The sequence below is a fragment of the Cyphomyrmex costatus genome, unplaced genomic scaffold, assembly GCF_001594065.2.
Source record: "Cyphomyrmex costatus isolate MS0001 unplaced genomic scaffold, Ccosl1.0 scaffold23, whole genome shotgun sequence".
Lineage (NCBI taxonomy): Eukaryota > Metazoa > Arthropoda > Insecta > Hymenoptera > Formicidae > Cyphomyrmex > Cyphomyrmex costatus.
This window is the reverse complement of record NW_017276368.1, coordinates 320,867-332,949: the sequence shown is the minus strand read 5'-3', so window position 1 is coordinate 332,949 and position 12,083 is coordinate 320,867. Positions and strand designations below refer to the sequence as shown.

Genomic DNA, 12,083 nt, shown 5'->3' with positions numbered 1-12,083 from the left:
CATTTGATCGAAATTGTTTTATTCAATTTATTTGATAGCTATTACTAAAATCTTTCTTCAATATAAGCAAATTCGTCTAAATAAAAGTCTTAATTCACGTTTGACTTGAGGTCATCGAAAGCCGTTTGCCTGCTAATATAAGGAGAAATTCATTGAAATGTATTGTCCACATTGCCGCTTCTAAAATCTGTTTGACGTAAAGAGAAACGCTTTTACGATATATTTATCTGAACACCTAGTAAATCTTCCGCACGATACATGATGGACAGACAGAGACGCGCTCTCCCTCCCTCCCTCTTTCGTTAAATTTGACTCATACGTGCATTCGCGCGCGGTCTCTCGCATAGTCGTGTTAAATTTCTAAGTCGTACGTCACGAACGCTAATGAAATTTCTTTACCGCGTCGCGTCCCGTACGACCGTCTTAATCAACGCGGCTGTCGCCACGAAACGAAAAGAATTAGCATTTTAAATCACGCGCTCCGCGGGTGCTCGCCACCCCGCGCCTTCGCGGCACCGACTTCTTGTCCCTCACCTTCCCTTCCGACGGGCCCTTCCCTCCCTCCCTCTACATCTCATCCCAGTAATTCGTTTATTATTATCGAGGTGGATCGGAAGATTGATCGTCACTCCCCGATGTTTATAATTATTTCGAGCGATACCATGGCGCGTTATACGTCACCCCGGGATGGACGCGCCTCGCCTCTTCTTCGGTGGACACTCACGCACGAGAACGGGCCCACCTACATACCGTAACGCGCGCGAGAATACGCGCGAATATATCTACGCACACTGCGACGTATTCGTATATATGCGCGAAAGGAAGAAAGCGATAGGTTCGACCTCGGCTTTTTTTCTTCTACCTGGACGGATAGCTCCCCCTCTGCCCTCTCCCGGTACCCCCCTTTTTTTGAACCGCGCGACGGGGATCATCAATCTGCGTCTCGCGGACTCCTTCGAGGATACGCCACGCGTTTGCCGCCGCAAAAGATCGCTCAGGGTCCCTGGTGAGGTCTCTCCCCCCCCCCCCCCGCTCCCTCTTCTTTCCGTCACCTGACAATTTTCACGATTCTTCCGCTTTATCGGTGTATCACGGCATCGCGCGACATTCAGCAGACACCACGTCCGCGCTAATGAAGCCACGTCTCTTTGACGAGTAGCATTATTGTTCGTCGAGAGAAAGCATAGCGCAAGATCTCGGCATCGGACAGTTCTTTCATTGTGGCTTCAACGTACTTCACCATGGTTTACGGTATTACGAGTTAGTCCGAGCGACCTTCGACATTGAATTCCGCGATGACTTCACTTGATTGTTACGCGTGAAAAATTTACCGTTAGCGGCTTCCCTCTTTTCAATGAATCCTTATTAAAGAAATAGAAAATCTTTCTATACGCTGTAGGAAGAAAAAGCTTTTTTTCCTATCGATTTTGAAATTCCACGATCGATAGCATTCGAAGCTGGTCGTAATTTCATTTAGTGGAGGGCTACATGAAAGATTTATAGTCACTACATTCTCATTTCTTTCGTTAGTTGATTAAAGTCCTGTTTTGTTCTAAAATTTATTTTTTTACTTCTACCTTTTAGTACTTTAGATAAAAGAGTGTATAACGACTCATATTTCAATAAATAATAAATAAAGATAGAAATATTTAAATAAATAAATTTGGATATATATATAATATATAACTTTTACAAAGTTGATAACAGTTTCATTAAATTAAAGTCGATATAATTATCATCTTTTTCGAAAATTAAATACTGTTATTTCGTTTCCACACAGAAAAGTCTAGATTAGATTCTAATCACGAGAAACCGCATGTCTTTCCGACATCGATTCACCGCCGTAATTCGTTTTCACTATTAAGACGTTATAATCGGTTTTATCGAAGAACATTACAGACTTCTACAATCATCTTCAAATAAGATTTATCATTATTGAACTTTGATGTGACTTGTTATGAGACACGAATGTGCACGCAAAGAGTTTATCTTTGTCCCTGTTGGAAAAATTTCTTCGTACCACTTTTGCATCCCGGACATACTTATGTCTATTAAAATTTAAAATATTATATACTTTATCGTCACTTCGAATATTTAAATCTCTAAAAATTTATTTTCTAAAAAATAAACTTTTAAAAGATGAGTGTTTATTTTTAAAATCTTACACTTTTATCTTGGGTAAAAGATTCGGTACAATTTTTGAAATTTTACATTTTTTCCTTGCTTATAATTTCTTTTATTGCTTCCTAATAAAATTTTATTTTTCCACTTGAAACATTTATTATTAATCTATCAAAGAATAATAACCATTCGAAAAAAAAGTAAAATAGATAAAATATCAAATAAAAAAGATAAAATAAAAAAATTAACATCTGTGTTATAGCAACAAATGTTGCATCGATTCTCTATCGACTCTCGTCCAATTTAAATCTTGATAATTAAAGATAACGATAAACTTCGCTAACAACGGTACAAAATACGGTGGCAACTATCGGGAATCGCGGCGCTGTGCATCAGCCTCGTGGTGAGTCTTTTAACGAGGAGAAACCACGGATCGATGCTGTTAATCCAGCGCGGCGGAGACGGTATCGTCTGATTGCGGCTACGACGTCACGCGGACTGCTAAGGTACGAGCCAAGGCGAACGAGCAGTCGGCTCGGATAGATGGCTACGGTGGTAGTTGGTAACGGTACCGAATCTGCATACACCGTACCGTATACACGTTTACGCCGAGCGCACAGTCGGCGCTATCGGGGAACCGCATCATGCTAATTCGCATCCTCCGCCGGCCGTTGAGATTCTCTCGCGCGGATCGTCTCTCGCTAGGACCACGACGGGCGTCCCGGTTTCGCACGCGAAACCTAGCCAGGTTGATACGCGTCTATTCCCGCAGCTGTCCAGTTATAGGAGGAATACGCCGTTTCCGCGCGTTTAGACGCGTTTAAATGCATTTAGAGCGATGCTTTAGTCCGTTGATCTCCAGATGATAAGAATGTTAGATATTGATAGCGTAAATTAATAAAATGTACGAAATGTGTGTGCCTGCGAGTGAAAACGTATACGTAAAACACTTTTGGCGAAGCATCTAAGAACGTAGCTAGAGAGAAAGAAATACGGATCTGAAAATAATGTTGCAACAATTATGTAGAAAATCCAAACATGATGGATGATGATAAATAAATTAGATCAAGTATTTTATATATATTGATTGAAAATTGTATTCACAAAAGACAAAGATTATTCATTTCGTATTCACTATTAATTGAAATTTTTGTCAATCTTTTCTTCATTTGCGGATTATCGCCGCCTTTTCAGTCCCTGCAAATATTTGTCCATGATTCTGCAAATGCATGCGCGATTACGAGGACGATTTGGAGAAGGCGGGCCGAGATGTCGGCGAAGGAAACGAAAAGAAAAAGGAGCACAGTCGCAAGTCTCTGCCGATGAATCACTCTCAGCGGTATCGGACGATCTGGACAAGCTCACCCGCATGCTCGAAACATGTTTATCTCCGGTTTCGCGTGTCAACTTCGCGTCATTGTGCGCGATTTCCGTCTCTTTCTCTCCCGTTCTGGCCTCATCGTCGATGCATCGATATCGCGGAAGTGCGGCGCCGCTGTCCGGAGCATTAAATGAGACTTTCGTCGATCCCTCTGAAGGGGACGAGACGACGACGACGATGCGCGATGGATGGACTCTCCCGTCTGGACCCCTCATGTAGTCTCTCTCTCGCGAAGAAAGGTGAGAGCGGCGGAAAAGGATGGGATCGAAACGAGACGGAGAGACCAACAGAAAGAGACGCGACGAGATGGAGAAGGAAGGAAAAGAGGAGAGCCCATTCCTTCGTTAGAGCCGCGGGGCGGAGGTGGCATCCAGGCGCTTCTCAGCAGGGCGTCGTTTCTTCGAGTCTCGGTTCTCTCAAGCAGAATCTCGTACGTGAAAGACTCCCTTCCTCATCTTCTTCTGCGTCGTCGTCGTCTTCTTCCTCTGCGACCGCTGCTTCTCCTCCGTTCTCCATTTCGCTTTTAACGTGCCAGTCTCTCCTGGTCCCGCATCACTGCTAGTCTCGCGCGAGCTAGAGCGAGTGGTCTCTCTCTCTCTCTCTTTCTTTCTCTAAATCGCTATCTCTTCCGAGAACACGAGCGCTGCGTCGCGTCTCATCGATGTGCCGCACGTACACCCACGCGTTGTTATGAGTCGCAATTTGCCGGGGTACGTCCTAGACGGTGTTCCCTTTTGGCTGCAGGGTTTAAGTATGCTCTCAATGATTTCGCTCTCTCGGTTCCGCGTTCCAAAGATCGAGAGTACTCCAGAATATCATCGAAGCTACGTCACTTTTTTGAGATCCGCGCGATAATTCTAGTCTACTGATATATTGTATTAATCTTAATAGTTGAAAACTTGACTTGTAGAAAGTAAAAAGGCAAAAAAAATGAAAACACAGAAAAGAACTAATCTACTATTTATTTGGGAAAAATATAGAAAGATAATTATCTTACAACTTTTGCATTAATTTTATATTTTATATATAATTTTCTATTTATAGAACAAATAATTCTTTGTAAACTTATAAATTTTACTTATATAAAGTCTTTTTCTACGATAAAAACAATTTTCTAGTATATTTACCTGTCTTACCTGTGCTTTAATTAATATTTCTTTTGTTACAAATGATTATTATTACTAATGTAGCGGTATAAATGATTATTACTAATTAAAATTTTCTAAGAAGCAGATAAGTTATGAAATTATTATTCTAAATTACTCGAGAAAATGTAACCTTGAGACGCTTCAAGTTTCCACGTATATATCCAACGAGCGCGCGCATTAAAATAATTCACATTATTCGCTTCAATACTCGACAAGTTGAGGCGCAGATTTGCGAAGGCTCGTCGGCAGCTCGTTCCGGTCGCCTCGTTTTCAGCATTGTCACGCGCACGCGTTGCCCCGTCATTTGCCAATTATCGCGAGTGAAAGCACACTCGAGTAACGCGAAGTAATTGCGTTACGCGGACAGATGAGCGCAATCGCGTACAACTCGCACGGCGGACAATCGCGCAAGAACACGCGCGGTCGTTACTCAACGGAGTAATCGCGTCGTCGTCCACTACTACCTTCTTTCCCATGTATACGTGTATGCAGTCCACGCGCGGAAAAAATACGCGGTCTGGTAATAATCGCGGTAATCGCGCCTAGAGAATGCGGTAGAGGCACGTTTATGAGGACATAACGGTTCGCAGGACATCTCGCGTGATCGCTCGCGATCGAGGCTCGTCCAAGAAGTCGTGGATCGATAGCCGAAATCCCTTTAAAACGGAAGACCCGCGATGCAAGGGACAAATCGCAATCTGTGAAAGAGAAGACCAATTAAACTTTCCTTCAAAAATGATCGAAATTAAAATCACTTAGATATTTGTATTGTGACATAAAATAGATTTTTCTATGAAATTTACGTAATACATTAATTGAATAAATGTACGCCGTAATAATTTTAAATGAAAACGCTATTATAAGAAAAGATATACGTTTTTGTTAAACGCCCACATATTGATTGTAATAATCGTTGCGTCAGACCGCGGTATTGGACACTACTATCGCGTGGAAAAAACAACGTGATACGTAATATGCAGCGAAGTTACAAATTCTCTTGGTTGAAACGCACGTGTTTCAGCAAAAAAAGGGATAACTAAATCCATCGAAACAGTATGCTTAGAATTGCAGCGGGCATTAACCTCAATGATACGACGACGACGATGATGATGATGATGATGGGGATAATGATGATGATGACGATAATAATGGCCGGTCGATGAACCGACACGGCCGAGCGCACAGCTTTCGGCGAAATTTGTACGACTGCGATCGAATCACCGACACCGGCGGCGGCGTCTCACGGGCGATCGTATTTGCGTGTACTTGAACGTGCCGCGTTATGGCACGTATTTGCCTTTGCACAATATTTGCAAGCACTCGAGAGTATCGCGCCGTGAGAGACTCATCCGGGTTCCGATACAGGTGTCATGCCTCTCCGTAACCGTTCGGTGACTTCTTGGAAGTGGCCAGCCACACGTAGCGAAGTGGTGTACGCGGGTAAATGAGCGCGTTACGTATATCCTTTAACTAAATCTTCTGCTGCAAGGCACGAATTGCTCCAACGGTCTCTCGGCGAAACGGACCGTTAGCTACGCGGTGGTCGGCACGAGCGAAGTCCGAGGAGAGGACCTCCGTTCGTTACGTCACGCCTGTCTGATGCGAGGATGATCGCCCTGAGCGACATAGAAATTCGCATTATAGACATGCATGGCGCAACCCGTTCGTCATATTTTTCATCCTGCTTTTCAAAGAAATGAATAAAAGTGCCCTTGATGCCTAGAATATTCAAGGATGATTATTGTTAATCTTTTTTACATAATGAAGGTCAACGGTATATTTGTCGCTAAATCGCACGCATCAGATTCTTATCTTGCGTCGATGTTAATCGTACGCTATAATAATTTATATATATTTATGGCGAATGGATACGTATCTTTGAAAATGAGCTTAGGTATGGTTTAGATAGGTAATATTTCAACTAAAGGATTGCGTACCGAAAAGTGAAAGAGCCTGGTTCTCTTTTATGCCGGAGTCGCGAACTCGATGACGCGTGACTGCATAGATAAATCTCATTGCGCAACAGGCTTATCAGACTCTCTGCGTACGTTGAAATTTTCCTAGAAACCTCGAGACACTTTAAGGAAGGGATAGATGAAGGTCATACGTGAAACTAGGACGAGTTAAAGCGCATTGGCTTTAACATTTAGCTTTAAAGCGAGATGTACAGTTGCAAATAATTTATGAAAATCATTTTAAAAGGTTTCACATTTTTTTCACATTTTTAAGAATAAGTAGAGATTAGGAAATAGATTCATTTAGGCCTGGTAATGTAAACTTGACTTTAACCTCGGTTTAATGTAGTCTGTTCTTAATTCTAAGAATTAGAAGAAGATATACATAAACAATTAAGTGTGAAATTAAATGACTGGACTTAGGGGAATTTTTTTTTTTTATATTTTCAGTCTTGGTGTTTAATAACATTCATATGCAAATTTTTGCAAATTTGATACTTATTAACATTATTATTGAATTGACGATTAATCTGATTCGGAATGTTAATATTTCAGCTTTAATTCGTGATTGTATTTTAAGTCTGACAAACCGAATCGACGTGTAGTTCATAAAACTGAAAAATGTATTTGTAAAAATTTGCATATAAAGCATCAAGATTCGCTTCAATAAAAAAAAAAAGGATATTTCCTGCTTAATTGCTTTTCTACTTATAATTGTAAGAGAAGATACAGTTATGCGTAGTTGATACATTTCTTTTTTACATCTTTAAACTGTTTTTCTAATTTTTCACACGTAACATTTCAAGATGTTCCGCAAGCTCGATCAACTAACTTATTAGGCCGTCTTGATCCGTCTCTCGCGCAGACCACGGGACAAGACGACAGAGAGATTGTACCGTGTAACGTGAAAGCGAGATCAGCATCTTAGGTAAAGACGAGTCTTCACATTATCAAGCGTATCGTTATTGTTTCTTTTTAGCTGTGCAAAGGGGGCGAGTGCCGCCGTCGCAACCCTCGCTGCCGGGTCTACCGGGCCAATTCGCCCTGACGAACGGGGACGCGGTCGCGTGTGCCAGTCTAAACGGACACTCTTACCTTTCGTCGTACATAAGCCTGCTGCTGAGGGCGGAGCCCTATCCGACCTCGAGATACGGCCAGTGCATGCAGCCCAACAACATCATGGGCATCGACAATATCTGCGAGCTCGCAGCGCGGCTGCTCTTCTCGGCGGTTGAGTGGGCCCGGAACATCCCGTTCTTCCCGGAACTTCAAGTGACGGACCAGGTGGCCCTGCTTAGGCTAGTGTGGAGCGAGCTGTTTGTCCTGAATGCGAGCCAGTGCTCGATGCCCCTCCACGTGGCACCGCTTCTAGCGGCGGCGGGCCTTCACGCCTCGCCGATGGCGGCGGATCGCGTGGTCGCCTTCATGGATCACATCAGGATCTTCCAGGAGCAAGTGGAGAAACTCAAGGCTCTCCACGTCGACTCCGCAGAGTACAGCTGCCTCAAGGCCATCGTTCTCTTCACCACCGGTGAGTCTGCGAGATTGTTTTATTCAACCGCTCCGATTTCGAGTTAGAGTATATAGGTATTTAAATGTTTCTCCTTCCACTTTGACGATAAAAATACATGTATGGTGATAAATTATCATGCACCACAATCGAAAATACATACCTTTTGAGATATAGATCCGCGGGTTTTGTTAACCTTCAGAGAGTTTTAAAAATCTTACAGTTTTTCTCTCTTCTTGAGTTCAAAAAGATTTGCTATAATTTATTATTTTATATTCCTTGTCTCAAAACGCATGATACTTCAACGTCATTGTAGTGTGGCTTTTCAAATCTGTAAAGGTTAAAAAGTCTAGTTCCGTATTCACTGAAAGTTACACCAGCCACTGAAAGTTTTTTTTTTTTCAAGCTTTGTCACGTAGTTCTTTATGTCGAAGAAAAAAGACTCACGACATATAAATACTGTCCCATGAAATATTATCTAGACGTCAGGAGCGCGCGATGACAGATTTGTCATGAATTCCCTTTGAAAAACGTGCCGGGAGAACCGGAAAGCCATCCTCTGCCTCGTGTTTTTGCGTCTCGTAGCACGAGCCAAGAGTCTCCACGACGTATTCTCTACGTTACAACGATACTTTGGTCGTCGTCCGCGTATTACCCGCGCCTGCCTGCCTGTCCCGCCTGTAATCGTCATGACGATGCTATCTCGAAGACGCTCGTTGTCACGTAGCCGCGATTCTCGACGGGCCTAGAGAGGCTAGCAGCGCACCGAGAGGGACAATGCTCTTTCTCTTCCTCCGATCGTGAAGCCTCATGGTTCCTGTACCACGTACCGGGTGGCATCAGGAGAGCGTGCGCCGGAAGAACTCTCCGAGCATAAGCGGAATGGTTCTCTCCATCTCGCTCTCCGTATCTCTCCAGAGAAGATGTACGTTCTCTCTCCCTCTCTCTCTCTCTCTCTCTCTCGACGTTGTCCGTTGCTCGCTGACCGCGGGCTGCGTCTAATCGACGTGGCGGAGATATTATCGCCGCCGGTACGCCTGCGACTGTCATCCAGCAGCGCGATCCCCGTCGGGGAACCAGGAGACGACGGCGACGGGATGACGACAATTCACTGACGTAACAATGTGTAACGCCGCGGCGCGGCGCGTACGTACGTATCTTCGTTGTGTCGCGATCGTCATCGAGCCGTTGAAGACAATGCGTTTCTCCACTTCCCTCTGTCCGTCTCCCGCCGCAACGTGTTCTCGCTCCCCGAAGCCAATCTCTAGTCCCGGTATCTATCTCCTGCCTTTCCTTCTATCTCTCTCCCTCTTTCGGCGCATCCGATGACAACCGCATCCTGTCCGAACGAGCGCTCGCGCGAGCTATCTCCCGGCCCATCTGCTCCTTTCTCCAGGAGGAACTCTACCACCATCGCATACGCAACACGTACACCGAGAGGATTTCGGACCGGGCGATCCTCTCCTCTGCCGGTGTGTCGTCCTCTTGTTGGATACGTGCACGCACGTTCGCACGCACACGACTCGCGACCGGGCGGTAGATTTCAGTCAGGGGGGGGTCGACGAGGACGATGAGGAGAACGGCGGCGGCGGCGACCACGACGATGGCCCATGCTAAAGCATCTCGCCGTAGATACGAGACGGGGGGCTATTTATTTCCGTGCTATATGGGCACGCTTAGCTTGGCTTAGCTTATGCTAATGTCCCCATTCTCGGGGAACCTCCACCTCTTTCTTTTTGCCCCGCGCTCGACTTTTTCTACTCTTTTTGCGCCCAGACGCGATCGCTGGACCTCTAGTTCTTTTCTTCCTCGCGTATCCTTCCTATATGGGTGAGCCTTTCTTCCTTCTTCTCCCTTGCGACTTAACGTTTGAAGCTTAAACGTGCACCTCAGCTTATATACAATTTTTTTTTAATGTAATTATATTTTTATGAGCGTAGAATGTATATTTGTAATATATATATATATATATATAGTATGTGTGATGAATAGATCAGAAAAGGTTTCTTGACTAATTTAAGGTCTGAATTATTAAAAAAGTAATACAAGAAATATATAATATGGAAACGTACAGTTTTTATTAATTTTCTTATATATTAAATTTTAAATATAAATGTAAAAAGTCGGCTAGAAATTAATTAATGTCAAGATTTTATTAATTGTTTATAATTTAAATTTAAAAAGTTGAATTTACAAAAAACGATCCATTTTCGAAGAAATATATTTTTATCGTTTGTAATCTTTAACGTGATACTATAAATTTGTTTTGTTTTCATTTACAATCATATTTTAAGATATGTTATAAAACCTATTTCAAAAAGATTTTAAATCTCAGATTTATGTGTTTAAGAGTATTACAATATTCACTTTTAATTTATTGATAATACGAATGTATACGTACAGGTTGAAAATAAATACTGCTTAATAAATTTCCGATAACACATCTCGTAATATGTGTTGATAATGCTGGCAACCGATTCGAGATAAGCTTATTATTCATTACAGTTAGGGGGTTAAAGGATCACTATTGTGAAGGTTAAAAAGCGAATAGACTGAGACATCGTCTCGTTCAATTTAACATAATGGAAGGCAAAAGCGTGGAAACGGCTTGTAACCCACGGTCGTGAATGAATTCGTTTGAAATGAAAAGCAGAATGAATGTTCGCACGTACCGTAGCACGTTATTACGCTAATCGAGGTGTGTCACTTTAGCGAACGCAGAAATAACGAATGCGAAATGCATTATTAATTGCACCCGGACTGGTATGCCGTTTTAAGATTTCATTTCGAGATAACGAACGGTCGCCGCTGAAATTTTTACTCCGTTTGCTCTATAAATAGAAGCGTTTGATAATTAGTGTTTGATACTTGACGTGATCGTGAGAAACATCAGTATCGCGATAACGATTATCTTAACCGGTCTGATATGTAAATTACTATTACCAGAAAACGTACGTCATAATGTCTTGTGTTCAACTGTTTAAATCATCTTGCAACTTCCCGCTGTCTATAATAACTGAATTGTTTTTGTTGCACACAAGAACTATTACGAGAATCGATTGATTAATCTTCAACAATTACAATAAAATCGTATGTAATTTCACAGTAGAGATTCTTCATTAGCATACATTTCTATCTATTAGTCTTACAATTGTATTTGTAACTGTGTTTGTGCGTGTTTATGATTGTTTCTTATTTGTTAAAAAGACTGTTAATGAGAAAATTTGAGAAGAGTCGCAGCTCTCCAGTTTTTTAATGTGAGTTAAGATATTTATTTATTGAGACCGAACTATAAAAGTAACGTCCATCAAGTCTAATTACGATAATGGCTGAAACAGACTTGTGCCTTTCCAGTATCTATCGCATTTTAATACGTGTGTTTAACGTTGCTTCGGAAGACTCCGAGCGATTACGGTACGTTACGTGTCGCGTGTAATTGACGTGAAATTAGCGTGTCCGGCGGCGCGAACGCGGATAAATTTCTTTCCGCTTCCTTTCTCTCTCTTTCTCCTACACCGGGAATTCCTCTCCGCCCGCTAGATGGAAGGTTGTGACTTTTTTCGTACACCCCGTGGCCACGTTGGACCACGTGTCTAATTGTTCGGATAAAACGGCGGAACGAGGGCACGGTGCATAAAGTACGTTTAGCTCGCTAAGATTGGCCGCCTCTCAGCTTTCTCCGGTGTTGTGTATGCACGAGATATTACATACCCGGTGGTCCAAAACGTTCGAGCGCGCTGCCACTTGAATAATCGTCGCCCGAGATCATTACGTCCTCGACGTCGATACATCGGCCGTAATTATACGGGAAAAGGAGCTCGCCCGCACCGCGATAGCTCTCTCTCAGCTTATAGAGAGACCTTTAATTACAAGAACAACCGGCGCTGCCATTTATCCCGTTCAGTGATGTTTCCCCGGAATAAGCGATTAATTTCAAGACGGCTATTTCGCATCGCGTTGCGAAATCG

At 42.9% G+C, this 12,083-nt stretch overlaps 1 protein-coding gene across 1 annotated transcript in view; it reads left to right on the top strand.

The window, feature by feature from the left end:
* svp (COUP transcription factor 2) overlaps positions 1-12,083 on the top strand; it is a 122,017-nt gene that overhangs the window by 50,022 nt on the left and 59,912 nt on the right. The window contains exon 3 of the mRNA XM_018539983.1: positions 7,585-8,136. Coding sequence (XP_018395485.1) covers positions 7,585-8,136 — 552 coding nt within the window. The remainder of the gene's footprint in view (positions 1-7,584; positions 8,137-12,083) is intronic.